The sequence below is a fragment of the Cinclus cinclus genome, chromosome 3 (genome assembly GCF_963662255.1).
Source record: "Cinclus cinclus chromosome 3, bCinCin1.1, whole genome shotgun sequence".
In the NCBI taxonomy this organism is placed as follows: Eukaryota; Metazoa; Chordata; class Aves; order Passeriformes; family Cinclidae; genus Cinclus; species Cinclus cinclus.
In genome coordinates this window covers 33,994,609-34,013,396 of record NC_085048.1, presented here as the reverse complement: position 1 = coordinate 34,013,396, position 18,788 = coordinate 33,994,609, and the positions used below count along the sequence as shown (strand labels likewise).

At 42.2% G+C, this 18,788-nt stretch overlaps 1 protein-coding gene across 27 annotated transcripts in view; it reads left to right on the top strand.

Annotated features, from left to right (window-relative positions):
* Nucleotides 1-2,889: 2,889 nt before the first annotated feature.
* The window catches only part of SNAP91 (synaptosome associated protein 91), a 59,199-nt gene continuing 43,300 nt past the window's right edge, over nt 2,890-18,788 (top strand). For all 27 annotated transcript variants that reach the window (XM_062488647.1, XM_062488646.1, XM_062488642.1 and 24 more), the window contains exon 1: nt 2,890-3,019. In XM_062488647.1, the coding sequence (XP_062344631.1) occupies nt 2,890-3,019 (130 nt within the window). The remainder of the gene's footprint in view (nt 3,020-18,788) is intronic.

Below are 18,788 nucleotides of genomic sequence, written 5' to 3'. Positions count from 1 at the left end.
ATTGTTGATAACAATACAGACGACTTGAGAAAGTATCCAGACCTTCACACTGAAGATGTACACTAGATGTTAATAAAAGTTGCATCACAAATTAAATACTTTGGATAGCATAAAGTTGAAAACTATCCTGCTTGCAGGAATTAAAACCATTCTAAATTTCTGCTGTGTGGAGTCGACTAATTCCAAAACGGTTTGAGTAGTTGTTTTATTCTTCTTAGGTAATATACCAGTAAAAGATAATCTACCTTTTTAAAAGTCAAGCTGTTCTAAACTCCTGTCAGTATCACCAAGGAAAGTTCAGAGACACTCCTAATACCAGTAGTGGAACATGAAATGTCAGTAGATCCCAGCTGGTTCTTTCCTCTGAAATCACTTGGGAGTATGACCCCAATAATTGATTGTGAAGTACAGAGTAAAAATTGTTCGTGTGCTTCTGCTAAGACATGATTCTAGCTGCCACAAGCCATGTCGTTACTGACAAACTCCTAGGCACTGGAGTTAACATTCCTGTGGTAACAGAAACAATTTCTAAGTATTATTAAAATTTTCCCATACTTGAACAGTGGACTATAGTAATGCTAAAGAGCACAGTATTATCTTTCTGTGCAACTCCAAGGTTTATTTATTTGCTAGTCATTATGGAATAGAGCTGAAAAGCATGGACACATTCTTACTATCTGAATGTGAAGGTCTCTCTTACAGGAGCATTTGAAGTTTGTAGACTCTTACTGCTGATTATGAACAGTGATATACACTTCACAACTTTTTTTGAAATTAAATCCCTCTCCACAGTCAAACACAGTATTTGAATCTTGAAATCCAGAAATCTCTATCTGCTCTGCAAAAAAGAAGGAAATTTTACCAGTATCAAAAATGTGTAAATCTGAGCACCTGTCTTCAGTGGTCCAAAGCACCATTTTACCGTTATTTTGGAAGAGATTTCCCACAGAAAAACTACCTTGAAATTTTGAGCATTATTTTAACTGTCTTTCCCAAGCTTTCAGGCTACCTAAGATTTTAAAGTCTCCGTGCTGTTAGGAAAAAAAAAAAAAAAACAAACAAAAAACAAACAACCCCCCTCCCCCCCCCAAAAAAAACCAACAAGGAAACCAGAAAAAAATAAAGATGAAATAAAGGATGAAGAAGTAAAAAAGCTGCTGTTTCATACTGTCACAAACCACAATCCCTTGTCTGTCTTCTGCTCCTGATATAACAAATTAAAATGGTGCCATATGTCTTTGTATGCAACACAACCCAATTATCACTTGGTGTGCACAACTCTTCAATACTGACGGTACGTATTGTTTTCTCAAGCTAATTAATAACATGCGCTGACATCGTCTTCTGAATTTTTTTCTACCGGCAGCTCGAAGTAATTGCTACCAGTGCCATTTCGTTTAGACCCCACCCACTTAAATCACTTTACTCCAAAACTAAGTTCAGCCAATTTATGGTAATATATGTACACCACATTTCCCAATACTCCACGGATCACTCCGGAGGCTTCAATTACACAATGAAATTGTAGCAATATATCCTCCCGAGTGTGGTTGGGTTGTAACCAAGACCCTTAGGGTACCTTAGATAACAGAGAGAAAACCCTTTTGGGGACCTATTTCAGATGTTTTTGATAACAATAGCATCATAACATTCTGGAGAAATCTAGTCTGTGAGCAGTTTTGGGATCCCTCAAGGCACTATTCTAAGCCCTCGCGACAGGACAGTGATGCAGAACGGGGGAGCATCAGTGGCTTCGGCTCCCCCCAGTCGCTGGTCCCCAGATCCCCACTGGGACAGCCCCCGCGTGGGAGCAGCTCCGGCCGTGCCCGCCGCCACCTCTGGGAAGCGGGATGCAGGATGCGGGTGGGGGAACGGGGTCACCTGACTGCGCCGGGCCACCGATCTGCGGCGGCGGCGGCGCCGCTCGGCTCCGCTCCGCTCCGTCCCGCCCTCTGCACCGGGGTAGGGGGCGGCGCTGCTGCGGCAGTAGCGCGGGGATTAGGCTGCGGGAGGATTAAGCCGCCGGCTGGAAATAGCAGCGTCGGCTCCCGGGCGTGGACGCCCAGCGCATCCCCGGCGGCGGAGGCGGCGGCGGGAGGGCTCAGCCCGCCCGGCACCTGGGGCTACCGGGGCCGGGGGGGGCTGCTGCGCCGCGGGGCGCCTCGCCAGCGGGCCGGGCCGGGCAGCGGTGGCGGCGGGGGCCGGCAGTGCCCTCCCCGGAGCGGCGGCAGGAGGACGGGAGGGAAGGACGCGCTGACAGGTCGGCAGCTCGGTCCATCGCGCTGTTCCCCCGCGCCGGGATGCTGCATGGCGCTGGGCGCCGCCGCCGCCGCATCCAGCGGCGCCCCGCTTCCCGGCTCGGGGTGGGGGGGGGGTCGCTATCCCCGTCGGGGCCGGGGGTGGCGGTGGGGGAGGCGCCGGGAGGGCAGAACATGGCGCAACGGTGCCATAATCTGCCATCGGGGAGGCGGCGGGGCCGGGGCGCGGCGGAGGCTCCTCCGCGGGTCGGCTCGTGGGGCGGGCGCTGCCGAGGCAGGTGCGGGAGAGCTGCCTTCCCCCTATCCCGGCGGCTCGCACCCTATTTGTGCGCAGCCTCCTTCAGCTGCCGTCATTATTTCCCCTTCATCCGTTCCTTGCGACGCCTAAAATACCCTTCTTCCTGCCCCGGGCAGTTTCTAGCGAGGCAGAGGCTTACACAACGGGGCGGGGGGGCCCGAGGGACCATTGTGCGTGTGGCGGAGCGGTGTGGTGTGAGTGCCCGTGTGCCTGTGCCCCTGCCTGTGCGCCTCCCTGCCGTACCTCCCCCCGGCCACAGACCCGGCATCCCCGCCTCCCCTCCCGTGTCTTTCGCCCCTGCAGAGCAGGCAGCAGCCAGCACGCCGTTCGAAGATGTCGGGTCAGACGCTGACAGATCGCATCGCAGCTGCTCAGTACAGCGTTACGGGATCGGCCGTAGCCAGAGCCGTCTGCAAAGCCACCACGCACGAAGTGATGGGGCCCAAGAAAAAGCACCTGGACTGTGAGCATCCCTTTTTGTTTCCCCGGCTAAGGCCCGGGGCTGAGGAGCCTGCCCGCAGGGCACTCCAGTGGGCCTTTGAGCCGGCTGGCTGTCACGCTTGCTCTAATCCAGCTTGCAAAGCATGAGGGTGATGGGAAATCTCCAGCAGAGGATGAGTTATTATTGCATTTCTTCTCTTATTGCATAATACTGCTCTTTCGGCCATTTTTTTCTCATGACCTCGTGCCTTTTATCCAGGAACACAGTGGAAAGAGCGCCTTAGGGAGCAGGGGCTTGGGAAGAGGGGAGAGAATCAGACACAAGGCAAAATGGACACACGCTTGTCGCTGTCTGCTTCAGTCAGGATTAAGCTAGGATGAGATATACATGAGATAAAAGATATTCCCAGAGCTGGCCATGCACCAGCATGAGTGGGGCCATCTCCACAGCACCGTATCTCCACTTCTGAAGAGGTTTGGATGATGGTGTGCTTAAATGGAGAAGCTCTGGGATAAAGCTTTGCTGTAGATTGGAACAGCCTTTGGAGAGTTTAAGAGAAGTTGCTGAGGTCCCAAATAATATGACAGCAACTTTGTGAGCTGTCCAGTAGTTTGCCTCATGTTTTATTAAAAGTTGGTTTTATCTCAGCTTTTTATTGTATTCTGGACTGGCATTAGCTAGTTAAGGCATGAAACAAGGTTGAGGCAAGACATTTACTGGAAAACAATGAGCTAGTCATGTTTCATCCTGATGATTTCATTTCAACTGCCAGCCCCTGCTTAGAGATATCAAGTAGTAGAATGGTGAAAAAATTTGGTCATGTGATGTTAATTGGCCCTGTTTATCAGTAGTATCTCTGCTCGGCATTGAACTTGGCAGATCAACAGCAGGTGTTAATATCTAAAACCAAGTGAGTTTCCCATCGTTTCTTTCAGATATGTAAGAAGTACACTCAGGTGAAGATCAGCAGGTTTTATACCAGGCAGTCTCTTGGCTGCTGGCCATTACTAAGTAATGCTGGTGCAGGTGTTTGCAAGTACAATTCTGATGATGCAGTATTTGTTAAAAGGAGGTAGCATTACTTCTGGAGAATTATTCTGGATTTCACTTCTAATGACTTTGTAGCTTACCCTCCAAGTGACAAACAGTAGGCTGGTCTTTCAGTATATCTAGACATTCTTGCATATATCTGCAAGAAATGCTAATATAAGCAGCATTGACTGAAGGCTCATTGGAGTCTAAACTGTCGTTTAAATAGATAATTGGTCTTGATATCATGTGTTCCGTCGTGTTTTCTTGTATACTTAAAGAAAACCATCTTGGTTATTGATATCTCTTCTGTGTTGTTGTTTGGTAGCTTTTTAATCTGTAGGCTGTGTCTGGACTGTCCTATACAGACTGTATCTGGTACTAGAAGCTTTAGCTTAAAAAAAGCATAGCTCATGTATTTGAAAGCATGCTGTGTCTATGTGTCTATGTGTCTCTGTGTTTCTGTGTGTATATACATATATAAATAAAAGTACTATCTGGCATAGGCAAGATTCAGGTGAGGTAGAAGTAATCTACCACTGTTATAGCAAGGAGTGTAGAGGATTTGTGTTTGAATATTAGTGCTAATATTACTACTCAAGAAAGTGAATGTACTGGAGACAGAAATCACTAGAATTCCATAGAATTTCTTACCTACCTGCATGTCATACATAAAAGATGAAAAATGGTTATAATTTCCTGGGAAGACAAATGCCTGCTCTGTTTGTTTGGTTTTGTTGTTGTTGTTGTTTTTGTGGGGTTTTTTATTTATTTATTTTACAAGCTGTAAACAGCAGTTCAGAGTTTCATTGGCTGGGTGCATTTCAGGTTGGATAAGTAGCATATGAAGATGTGAAGAATGAAAGGTAAAACTTCCCAGCACTTTACAATAAGTTCTATGTCAAGGTATAAAGGATTTAGATGATTAAAAATTCAGGTTCCAGAAAGTGATGGTTGGAGTGATGCTTCATGAAGAGCTCTAATTCTGGTATTGATGCTGGGGTTCTGGGTCCTCAGGGAGCTCCATAATTTTATTTAGTGTCTTAGTGACCAGGAGTCAAGTCACACAACCTCTCTTCCACTGCCCTACTTAACAACTGAGCTTCGTAAATTAAATTGAGAAATCAACTGTTTAACATGGGTTAAGTAGTCCTGTAAGGATAGGATACAATGATGCCTGTTCTCATATGTTTTCTGCAGAGGGTTATAGGGAGATGATAGGTGACAAGGTGAAAGATGGTGTGTGAGGAAGGGAGAAAAGAACAGAATTAATGTCTTCAGTGTAAAAAAGCTGAGCTGCTAAGTGTTTGCTTTTGTGTGGTTTTCTATACTTGGTATAGCTTTCAAATACAGGCTGTAATATAGATGCTGCTGTCTTTTGGCATGGGCTCTCAGTGCTGGACAGGCTGGTCATGTGAAGGAGAATTAAAATATCATAACAGGATTTACCATTTTCTTGATCTCCAGATCTCCTCCTAGTGAATTTTCAACAACTGCTGGAAGGAGTGCCAGATGGCATTAAATGAGCTTCTCAAGTCCCTGTGTTGGGAAAAGGAATGTAAATCTAAGATGCTCTGATGGTTTGGGACAGTTGAGCTCTGACTATTTTGGGTCTACAGAACTGTTGTCATCCAAAAGTTGTCTAAAAATCACCACAATTATATGTATTCCTATCCCCCAGCTAGCCAGTGTTTGTTATCTGAATTATTATTCCTGTGAAGAAGTGGGGAATTAGCAACTTCATTTTGATGCAGTGGGAAGGGCCATTGCAAAGTGAGTGAATGAGGCATATGGGCTATATTAAGGATATATAAACTTGAATTATAAGGATAATTCAAGTGGGAGGGCAATACTTGTGCACAGCATAGGAGTTTGATTCTTAGAATTGTTCTGAAAGATGTGTTAAGGCTTCTTCAAGGGTTTAATTGTATGGACCAAGTAAAAGGTTGCTTCCAGCCTCAAATGGGAATGACTCCGATGGTATCAATTTGGAGAAGGGAAATAACATGACTTTCAAATGTGACAACACATGATAGGTGAGGAAAAAGTAAGTAGACCTCAACTCAGCTCTTTTTATAGGGTCTCACTCAGAAACAGACCTTCAAGCTTTCATTTAGGGAAGTGAATTGAAAACTAGTGAGGTTGTTGCATCTGCAGGTGGTTGTAACAAGTTCCTGTTTGTGAAAATTATAGAAATGGCTGGGATTTTCCTTGGCTTATTTTGCTGAGTCAATCACTGTGCAGCAGGAGGAAGTTCTGCAGTGTGTATTCTGAAAAGACCACATGTGTCTCCTTACTTCTTCAAAATAATTCTCATAAGGTAGAGGACCTTCCCAAAAGCTTGATCAAGAGATGTCTGGGAGGTGTTTGTGAAAAGTTGGAACAAAGTAGATGAATATCAGGATTTGATTTTCTGTGGCTGTGGAGAGGACCTGTTTATCTGCTCTAACTTATTTTCACCTCAAGTCTAATTTTTTTGTATTTGCATGTACTTGGCAAGCAGAGGCTCTTAAAAGAAGTTTATAGTTTAATTCAAGGTGGTCATGAACTGCAGGGCTGGTGTCAGTATTTTGCTTGTACAGACACTTCTTTCCTGCAGTGTTCTACCTTTCTTCTGCAGTCTCTGGTGTTGACCTTACAGGTTTGAATCACTGTGGTCTTTAGCCTTGAAATAGAAGTGTCTTTTGACCAAAAGCACTGTTAAACTTTTTTTGCCTGGGCTAAGTAAAGATCTAGTTGCTGGGTCCCACAGGTTAGTCTTAGAAACCTCTGTCTTAGTCCTGAGGAATACGTCTGTCTCTGCTTTTTGGGAGAAGTTGGGGGTCAGTAGAACCACCTTGAGTCCCTAGACTTTGGTATCTGTTGATTCAGTGGGTTAAAGGATGAGGTTAACTAGGACGTATATATTTCAGAAGTTGTTTGCTGTCAAAGTGATTTGGGGAGTGTTCCAAGACTGTTGGCACTTGTGGCCCTTTCCTAGCAGGAGTAGTGCAGATGTACTGCATTGGTCTGCAGTCCAGCTGACACTCGGTCTCTACAGCTGTGGGAGCATCTTCAAGAAAATTGACAAGAACAGAGCCCCTGTACACACTGGGCATTATCCATCACACTTTACTAATGAAACATTTAATGCTTTTGTCTCTCACTGTATCTTGTGTTAAAGTAATTTGTTACAGTTTCTATGTGTGAGAGAGTTGACTTTGTTTTTATGCTACCACTGTAGATCAGCTGGAATACTGTGTCTCGGTTTTTGTTGTCATAGCTGGTGTGGATTTTACAGTGTGAACTCCTCTGTCATCCCAATGAATTGCTCTAACACCTGAAAAGAAAAATATCTAAGCAAGCAAGTTATTTTCTTCTTTATTGGATGTTGGATTAGCACATTCACATCATCAGTTTTTATGTTGAGTGGCTATTTCTGTGGGCTTCTACCATGTCCTTTCCCAAAAGGGTATTGAGGACACACTTCATTTAGAGGCATGCAGATCTCTGAATAGGAGTAGAAATAAATGTCTGTCGTGGGTAAGGGGAGGTAATATGAAAGCTTTTTAGATTAGTTGTTCTTGAGTATTTAAGTGGAATTAACTTTCAATTTCCACCCATCCCCATACTGAAAGGCTGCCCTTCTATTCAAGCTAAGACTTGGCCAATTCTTCAAAATGTGTTTGAATCAGAGTAGAAGTTTGAATTCATGTTAAGATCCAAATGTTGAAACACAGGCAGGATCACTTGATCCTGTGCTATTCTACTGTTCTGTGTGTAAGTTGTCTAATAGTGCAATGCCTAAGGAAAGGAAGAGGGAAGATGAGGGAACAGGAAAATGGGTAGGCACTGTAATATTAAACTTTTTTTCATGTAAACAGTGTAACTTGATAAAGATTGACTACTCCTGAGAGCAGGTATTCTTAGTCTTTTTCAAGAGTAAGCAAGATCCTTCTGTTAAACATGCTTTGTCAAGGTCATGGATGACAAATTCTGGGGCAAGTCAGGTCTTTCTGTTGTACTGACTTCCACTGTAGACCTTGAGAATAGAGTAGCTATTTATGAGATGGTCAGGATGACAGCGGCCAGAGCATGGTTTTAATCACTTCTCTTTAGTAGCTGAGTGTGTTTCATAGTAATTTCATAGTGTTTCTCCCTTAGATCTTGGCAGCAATTGAACATCTTCTAAATGACAACAACAAAAATCTTGCAGGTTTGATTGATTTTCTGTGTTTTGATTTAATCTATGTCTCTGATTTCACAGCCTCACTCATAAACCCTTTATCTTCTGTGCATGCCTTACATGGGCCCATCACACTAGTGAGGAATTCTGTGAAGTCTCCAAGAAAATGCTCTGTAGGCATGGTCAGTCCATGCCTCTGTGTCTCTGCCATTTGAAGGATCCTCTAAAGTGCTTAAAAGTGGATGACAGCATAACTTTGCATGGCAAAAAGCACTCTGAAGACTACTCATTTTCTCTCCTTCTTGCTGAACTGAGAAATTAGTAGCCAAAGAGGAGAATTTCCTGCTCTCGCAGCTCCCACTTCTGAAGAAATTACAGTGTAGTAGAGACACACTGCTTTTAGTACTTTTCTACTGCTGCTCAAGATTCTTGAAACTACTTTGCTCTTCCTGCCCTGCTTACTTTTCCCCAGTGCTGGGTGTCCATGACAAGCTGTTGGCTTCAGGGCTGGCCTCTGTGAGAAGAGATCAGGACATGTTCTCTGCCAGACACAGCCAGCTCCATGCTGGATCTGCTGCAATACACAGCTGAGCCCATCCACCAAGTCTGTGGCACCTCAAGATAAACAAACTTAAGAAAAAGCAGAAAGAGCTGGACAGACAGAGGAAGTGGGAAAAAGAAATGGCGGAGAGAATACCAAGGTTAGAGGTGGAGCAGGAAGTACAGGATGCACTTCATGGTGCAGCAGCTATCTTCTGCAACCTCTGGGGAGACCCTTGTTCTCAGAAGTCACAGCTTCAGCATTTCCCAGTGCCACCAAAACCTTGCCATGTGCGTTGAGTTCACTCCCTGCCACTGAAGAAAACAAAGGGATAGACCTTCCTCAGTGAGCTGTGAGCATACAGTATTGCTGAAGGAGCTGGCTCCAGTATTTATGAGGTTGGGGAAAAAATTGGGGATTGAGTGATGATACTGTATCTCTTCCCTTAGCCTTACTATAGCCTAAATGTGAGTTCAAACAGTATCCTTAATTTACCATGCCCTGTTCCTTTTTTGGAGCACAGATCGGGATGCTGGTAAGGGTGGAAAAGCACAAGTTCTGTTTTGTGTCTTGGGTAAATACAGGAGTCTCACCAAAGAGTGATAAACCTTGCTTCTCTGCAAGCAAGGCATGCAGACTAGGAATAGTATCCTGGCTGGTTTTCAAATAGTGTGAAAATGAAAAAGCAAGGAGTAAAGCAAGCCTGGAAATCAGGGTCTGAATCTCATTGCAGGACATATAAAGAAAAGGATGGGTCATCGGGCAAAGGAACTGAACCCTCAGCTCAGACCAAATGAGAGGATAGAAGAAACCTTCCTGGTAGCCTTGCAGGCAGAGATCTGTAGCACAGGGTTTGCAGCAGTACTTTTGTTCCTCTGAGTCAGCAGTATCAGCAAGACTGCAGTGTGAAGCCTCACTGGTAAGCTGATATTAGAGCATCCCACCCCATCAGATTCAGTACAGCTGCTTGATTTTCCTTCTGTCCAAAATTTTGCTTGGATGGGAGCTGGTGGCTTAAATTAACCTGGATAAACCAGATGTTGGCAATTTCTGGGAGGCAGTTGGAATGCTTGGCAGGGGCTTGTATGTCACTTTGCAGAGTATGGTATGGTCTGCTTTTTCTGGAATCTTGAAAACTGTATGCTAGACCCTTAAAACAGTTTTTAATGCTTTTAATCTTGTTATTTTGATCGTGTTTACCTCAGCTCTGGCTGAAAATACTTAAAGTCAGTGCAAAACATCTTTTGTCTGTGCTCATAAAGTCTTCTGTTTAGGTTGTGAAACACATTATTAAAGCAGTTGAGAGCTGTAGTTCATTCACTAAGAGAGGGAATATACTATACTATCCATCTGCACTAGCATCGTGATATTGGACATCAGCCTTGGAATGAATGTAGGTGGAATACTCGAACAGTATTTTCTAGGCTGCTGGCAAATGGGGCATTCACTGGGCATCTTTGACTCACAACTTAGTTGTAGGCACAGGAAATGACAGTGCACAATATTACCACTCTCTTCTGGACCAGCCAAGTCTGAATACCTTTCTGTTTCTCTTTTCTGCCTGGGATGATGTGATCTCATGCTTGGCTGTAGATTATATCTGTATCTTAACTTAGTTTAGTGAAAGGGATTGGATGCTGGTCCTGATGTTATGCTAATGTTGTGTCTTGATGTAATTTTCACTCTGGCCAGCTGAGCAGAGGCAGCACGTCAGTTGGTTGTCTTTCCTAGTGTCTATTTTTTATATCTCTTGATAAAACTCAAATGTGTTATGATGTTTTTTGTAAGAGGCCATTTTGTGAGCAGGTAAACATGCTTGAAGACCACCAGACCCTGCCTCTCAACGTGTACTGAGAGCTGCAGGTTGCTGACAGGACATGTCTGCAGCTTGGATCTGACTTGTGGCAATCAGCTCCTTTTGGTCATAAGCCAATATGCAAAATTACCACAGGTGAAAAGCAAATTGGCAGAAACTCCTGTGTTACAATTGGGCTGCAGTGTTCTGACAAAACAGTTGAGCCATATCCTTTGACAAGGTTGTTTTACTGACTTAAAGAAGGATTGAAAAAGAAAACAGCATTCTTTGCTCATTGTTTTTAAGTTTAGGACACTTGGGTTATGGCTGAGATGCAAAGCATTGGTAAGGGTTGATTGGAGATTTTGGTGTCCACTTGGGCAAAGATTATTCTACCATACAATTCAAGGACCAAAGGACACATCTTTTCAAGTGAGTGTCTTAAACTTTTCTTTCCTGAGAGGTGTCCTGAGAAGGCTGTGGCTTGACAGTACAGTGCATCACTTCAAACTGATTTTGGCTTGGCACAAGCACAGGTGACATTATGGCAGCGGGTGCTTCCATAGCAGATGGTCAGGGGTTAGCCTGCAGAGCCTGGCAGGCTCCTGGTGCCTCTGGCATCATTTTGTTATATATCTTAAATCACTCTGATCCTTTACAGAATGTTCTAAAATGGCCCTCCACAGAAGTGAGAGAAAGACATGACTGCTTGAAGCATGAATAAAACATGCTGACTTCTCGCCCACATTGTTTAAATGAATGCAAGTTTACAAGTTTAGAGGAAGATCCTCGGACTAAGGCAGTGATCGGTAATCCTGCCACAGTGCAGAATGGCACTAGGAGGGCAAATTTTTTGTCTTTTACAAAATTGAAAGGTCAACCTAGATGCATTTCAGTGGGAGTTCAAACTGTTTTTCAAAGGACTCTCACTTCTTACTTCAGGGAGTGTAGGACTTGCAGGAAAGGGGCAAGCCAGCTGGCCTGTTTCCTGCCTCTAAAGGCTGCTGTTTTTCATTATATATAGGTCAAATACAGATGAAAACTGTAACTTATCATTGCATCAGTCCTTTAGCAGCCCTGGAGTTTTCAAATAAGCCTTTTCAAATGGAAACTTGGGTTTGGATCCTATTGCATGACTCTGGAATCCAGAATATGTTTATTGTGCCTGTAGCTCCTAATCTAAGTTTTATAGCTTCAACTAAATGTATTTGTAGGAGAATGTACATTCTGCTAAGGGACAGCTAGACAGAAGCAGCTGAGCATATTTAGTGTGCCAGTGTTTTGAAAACATGTACACTTAGAGTGATGCTTTGTTGCTGGCAAGTGAAACAATGGTGTTTTCATATGTGAGCCTTATCTGCGACTTTCTGATCTGATCCTTCATTTCATATAAAATGACTATTAAATACTCTAATCAGAGTTTTTCTAGTTTTGCTGAGTTGATTTAAACCTTTGATTACTTTGTTATTGGTGAATGGCAAGAGTGTTAAGTCAATGTTTGCTATGTTTGTAATAGGTGAGTTTAAAGAGCTGCTTCTTGTTCATCAGAAAGTTGGAAATTGCTTAGACAGTATTGTGACAAACTACCTTTCAAATATCATGCTCCATATCATGCTTAAGAGCTGACAGTTCTGGGTGTTCCAGTCTAGAGGTCTGACTCTGCACAAAGCTTTGCTGCCTGGATGTGAGCCTGTGTGATGGATTCCAAGTTCCTCACTCATCAGTAGCTTGATGGGAGACTTCTACTGCCAGTGGCAAATGCATCATCCAGAGACACTGGTGACTTCAAACTGTTGATAGCAGCTTAATACTGTCAGGGTTTTTTTTAAATGTTAGTAGTCCTTACTGCAACTTCCATCACTCAGATGGATGTTCCATTGAATGCAGCATTTTGGGGTATTTTGCAATATCAAGAAATCTGCACTATGTGAAAGGCTGCCAGCTCATGTTGAAGACTCAAGTCCATTGGAAGTAGACTTCAGATTTTTCAAGATTTAAACTCGCCTGTCTGCGTGGCAGAAAAAAAGGATTATTGTTTAACTGATGTAGTACAAAGGCATTGCAGTTTCATAATTAAACATTTTTATTTGTTTTTCTTAGCAAGAAGAGAGCAAATCTGTATTTAACTTTGAAGGATATCAGTAGTTTTGTTAAAAAGACTGTTTCAAGGCACAACATTCACGTATGAGACAGCCATTTGGTTTCATGAACTCTTCTGCTTTATGGTAGATATGCAGATACAAGACAATGGATTTAAATGATAGCAGATGTGTTAGAAAGTATTTGTTCCTTGGTTGGAGCTGCTTCAGTGTGCTTCCAGGAGGTCATGCTGCTGCACTGGCCTGTGCAGAGATTTGCATTACACTTAGTTTCTTCTTCCTACAGGTATGTTCATGTTTTCAACAGGGCTGCCTGCATGCTTTTGGACATTTCACTCCTAGCTAAAAATTACGGGTTGTGTAATTATGTGGCATCCACTGATGAAAAGGCTGGACTCTGAGAACAATCCTGCTGAGGGAGTGGTAAAAGCATGGACCATGGTCTGGATATTGAGTCAGATATGTCAGCTTCTGAGGCTGCCCACTCAATTGATCTCTTTCCAGCACAAAGGCTGTAGCTAATTACCATGTCACTGAAGTTTGCATGTTGTCTCATCCCCACCCAATTTTTTTTCTTTATGTATTCCCAAAATGTAACAGCTAAGTATTGGAGCTGGAACATCAGGCTTCTTGCAATATGTTTTCAGTCTTGTTCAGCTTTTTAGTGGATTACAAATTACTACTCTGGGCAGAGTTGATAGTCTAGTGATAGTTTCATTTCTACAAGTTTATTAAAAACAAATGGTTTTGAGGAAAGGAGATAATTTGGGGGTAGAATTCTTCTCAGACTTCAGCATGGCAACTGAAAGAGCTCAGGTACCATGCCTCAGCTGATTACCACTTTCTGCCAGATTGTTTGAAGTGTAAAATCAGCCCAGCATGGAAAGACTGATTAGAATTAGAAATTGCTGTAGTGCAGAGATTACAGTAAATGACCCATTGCTGTTGTGGTAAATGTGAAATCCCTGTGTTTCTAGTGTAGCTATACTCTCTTCCTAAAAGCTGCAGTTGATCCTATTACTGATATTCCAGTGAGCACCCAAGTGATAAGAGCTATGAATTGATACGACCAACAGGTGATGTTAGGGGTTGGTCACTTTCATGGAAGGATAATCATGGGCCACAGCTGGCGTCCTGGTAGCAGGTTGTGGATGTGCCTAATGTCAATAGGCAATTGACAGTAGTAATTTAAATAGATTTTATTGACTGTTATCCTTCTAAGCAATAATCTTGCAACTCTATAATGCCTTTAAAATTACTTTGTTGTTTGCAGCAAGAGCTGAGATGCAAAAGAACTGTCACTTTAATGCTTGCATGGATGGAGAGAACAATTCCCTTAGAGGAAATTGAGTAAATGCTTTGAAGGCTTGGCAGAAGATTGGCTGGTGGTTGCAGTGTTGTCTCTAAATTAATGTGTATTTTGGTTAAGGCTTCCAGGTTTGAAGTGCTGAAGGAAATGTCTTATAGAATGAGGTCTGAGATTTGTCATGCAGGATAAAAATTTCTTTTAATGCAGATTTATTGGTCAAAAGCTATTTTTAATGTTAGCAGGGTTTTTTTTTCACATCTCTTCTTCCCCTGGCGTTTGGCATTTAAGATGTTATATTACAATAGGATGGGAAATAGCATTTCTCCAAGACAATTGCTGTTATATTTTAACCTTATAACTACTGGTCAGTGTCCACCAAATGAAAATGGAATTTTGTGTATCTTAAACTATTAAGAGCTGTGCAAACAAAGGCACTGCAGTAATGATTTGTGGCTCAGCTCTTACTTCCAGTAAATCAGTAAAACAGAGAAGTGGCACATTTAACTCCAGAATTACTTGGTGTTTGACATCAACTTAACCAGAAATGTGTAATTCTTGTATTGGAGCAGAAAAAAAATGCATGTTTCTGTTGAGCTAGTTGTGCAGCAGGATTTTTGTGGAAAGAGGTTGGAAGTGGGTTCTGTGGCTGAGAGAAAAAGATCATTAAAGCTGTGATTTCTCATCTTTCTTCTATTTTGCTGAACTTGTATTATTGCCTGAGACAGATTCTTTGGTACTCAAAGTGAGTGAATTCTGTATGATTGAGGTTCCAGATTGAGCTTCTTATGACTTTGGACGGGGAGTAGATTTCATGCTTGATGTCTAATACTTTTCCTATGAAGCATCTAGTGAAGATGCTTTAAAAAGCTGTGGTAGCTGTAATGGGGAAGAAAGCAGGCAGAATTCTTGGACCATGGGTCCTGTCCCTCTTTGTTTGGTGTTCTGGCTTTGCACATGTGAGGCTAAAAAGGTGCTTTCCATAGTATGTTTGTACTAGAAAGTTTGTGTAGCCTGTCTTCTGTTATTCCAGATATGTAATTCCTGAGTGAAAATTAAACTTGTATTCTTCTGACTGTTTAGATCACAGGTGTCAGCAAGGTCTCAGACTTTGTTCATAAAATAGATTAATTGCTAATTAATTTGCAGTCTTGAAGACTATACTTGAAACCTCACTGAGCTTCTGCAGCTGGTCTGAATGTTGCCTTTCAGTTCTACTACTCTCCTTGAGAGAACTCTAATGTAAACAATAAAGGTAGTGCATATGGTTCTCCCCCAGAGGCAGTGGAGCTCTAAGTTCTGGGAACTTTGATGTAAAAAATATTCATGGTTCATGAAACTCGAAGGAATTGCTTTAAGCAAGATCAATCTTTTTCTAACACAGTGTAATCATACTTTCCCCCCCTTATTAGTAGTCAGAGAGACAGCTGCTGTAGTTGCACCCTTTTAGATCCAGTACATGACCATCTGATGGTTGGCTTTTATTTCCTGTTTCCAATAGAGCTGAACCTGAACCTCTCAGGAGGAAAAGCCATACATATAAATAATTAAGTGCAGCATAACACAAGTGCAGCATAACTGATGTAACACTGCTAATGAGCTAGGGTGATTTTTGCAGATGACTTAAAGCCAAATGTCTTGCCTTGATATGTTGGTTGAGGGGTGCAAATCATATGGAAGTATGCTGGAATAAAATCCAGCAGTGTGTATGGGCAGTAGATTTTTCACTTTGTTTCAAAAGAGGTATTTGATAACATAGCAGGTGGTGCACTGTTGTATTTAAAAAGGAGTAGTGAGATAATAAGATAATTCTGAGGCTAATTAAACTCTCGAGTAATTGGAGGATGCTTCAAGAGAATTTGCTAGTACTCAATTGTTTACCCTGTCTCTCTGCAGACCCTTCATGTGATTGATAGGTTCTGCAAAACACCTAATACTTTGGGTAGTACAATATGCCTATGAGCAGGCAGAAAGGAAGAAATTTTATATAAAAGCTTGTCTTGGTAGGGATACTGTTGTGTGGTTCAAAGACTGAATGTCATGACTGCTCAAACTTCAGGATCTGCAGCAAGTATTTGTCCCCACAAGAGCCTGAGATTTATTTTGGAAGGAAGAGGTATTTGAAGGAAGGCTGGAGAGAGGAGATAGCATCCCTGAGAGCTACAGCTGCATTACTGGGAGTCTAAAGTACCTGGAGAACACATGCTCAGTGGAAGACTGTGTTTAGGTTTGTTGTGTTGGCATAAACATGAAGTTCCAAGGCAATATCTGAAAGATGCTGGACTTCAATAAAGGGTAGGTTCGCTGGCATCAAGGTGAGATACAGCAACCCTGGAGGCAGACTTTTGGGGAGGAAGGAGGAGATAGCATGCACTACTGTTGGGGTCATTGTTGCAAGCCAGATCAAGATGCGTGTTTGTGTAGACATGACAAGCTGGAAGTGAAAAGAATAAATGATAAATTATAACCTCAGAAATGAATTACAAGCTCTTTTCCATGGAATTGCCTGATAGTCAAAGCCAACAACATTCAAATTATCTAATGTTCTTATGAGCAATTGTTGTAGAAGCAGAAACTGGTGACTTTGTTCTGCTTCCCAGTACTGTTTTGTGGTCAGGTTCTGTAGACAGGGAAGTTCAGCTCTTGCATTGGTTAGCACAATGCTCTAGTAGCTTCCTAATACAGTTCTGTCTTGCAGAGGAGGGACTGTACTCTTACTTGAACTATTTAACTTTCTTGGTTGAGGCTTGTAAACTCTTACTCTGTTCTGATTTGGAACAATACTGCATTTCCTTTACAATAGGCTCAAGGCATTATTTAAATACTTAGAAGTGAGAAAAAAAAACCTCGTGAAGACTATCGTAGCATTTGAGTAATAGTGAGGAAGGTCTGTAAGGGGGTTACTGCTGGAGAGATTTAGCAAAGTTTAGGAACTGAATGTATGACACAGCTCAGATGCTGAGGCAGCTTGTGTGTTAATTCAGTCTGGAACGACAGCTGCTCTTAAGCTGGCACTGATATTCCTCTGAGCAGAGAGGTCTTGTGCTCTGCTGCTGTTTCTCTGCATACTGAAATGTAAATTGTGAATATTTAATAATGAACTGGGAAATCTAAGGTCTGCTTATTAAAGAATTTTGGGGTGTGGGGGAACAAAATAGAAAAAAACGCTGCCCAGATCCAGAATACCATCTGGAAGGGTAAAGGACTAAGAGATTCTTTAAAGTATTGTATGATCTCTCTCATTAAGAAAAAAAAAAAAGAACTAGAAATTAGTTTTTAATGAGACTGAAAGAGTCTGAAATTCTGAAACCTTTGAAATATTCTTACTGTTCCCTTTTTTTTACCTTATGAGCTTCACAGACACTAAAGCTAGTCCCATGTTTTAGTGGGCTCTTCAAAATATCATGAAAAGAGAGCCAGGGTCTCTTAACTTACTTCAGTCTGCCTCACAATTCTTCCTCTATTTGGCAGGTTTGTCTTTTTATTGATGGAGGTGTTAATTAGGGAAGAGAAGTAAAGCTAGGGTGTGATTAAGTTGCAATTGTCTTAAGTCTGGGTAAAAAAATTGGCCTGCCCAAGAGCTTAAAGACTGCTGTTCAGATTCAAGTTATGGTGTCAGAAAACTGATAACCATTTTTTTCTTCCATTGCATTGATTTTCCATCTCAAAGCTTGACTAGAAAAAGTACATTGAAGTAAAATTACAATTTTAAATAGTTTCTTTAGTTGAAGAGGTCTTGAAAATAGCAACTACCAAAATGTGAAGAGAGGAAGTAGGAATTTTGTAGAAGAAGAGGTGATTTGGCAATTGTGATTTATTCCTTCAGTAAACAAACGGATTCAAATAAAGAGTATATATGTCTTCACTCCCCAGTTACTTCACTTCTGTAAAATCTGTGGTAAAAGCACTTGTTGCTACTGCAGTACGAATCTGATTTTTGACTGTGCTTGTAACTTGTATTTGAGCTCAGTGTCTGGGTTTGGGGATTAGCTGTCAGTGTACTGGATGCCTGCAGTAGCAGAAACTTCTTCTGGAAGGTATCTTTAATCCTTGTTTGCCCTACTTGTGTGTGCCCCAAATGGAATCAACTTTGCAAGATTGCTTCATATGGTTTCTGTTGGGTTGTTCTTCATCTATTACATATTAATATTACCTGGTTTTGTATTAGCAAATGTACCTTTGACTTCCTTGGAAGACTGAGCTTTATTGTCTCTTGTCCACCCAGCGAATGTCTGAATCTGCATATTTTGAAAAAGTAGTTTGTATACTTTTTCCCTGTATATGATTTCTTTTTCCTTGTATCTGTTCTTCCTTACCACATTAAAGTAAAATTAATTTTTCCAACTCTTAATTTAAAATTCAGCTTAGCCACCAAACTCTGGTGCTCAGTTTCTAAAAGTTAGCTGTGCTGGTGCTTCATTCCAGATGCTGATGATTGCTGGTAAAGCTGAGACTCTCTGGCACTGTGAAACGAAACCCAGGAAATTTGAATACCTTATCTTTGTGGCGTGATTAAATGGGAAACAGCTCTGCAAGAATTATCCCCCTCCCACCCCCAATCTCCTTTTTCTGGCCTCAGATGACAAGTGACATCTTCATGCATGGTTTAATTCTTTTCTGTGCACTGAAAGTAGTAGACTTAATTTTAATCATGCCTCTCTATTTTGCACACTATAATTACTCATGTCCTAAAACATTCAGAGCTGCAGACTGAGATGCTGTATCCTCCAGCAGTTTGGAGAGGAGACGGAAATGACTGAGTGACTTCAGAAGCAGTGCTGTGGCATTATACAGCAGTGCCTTGTTGCCTCCACTGCCAGAATTTCTGTGGATGGACTCCTCTGAGATTTCATTA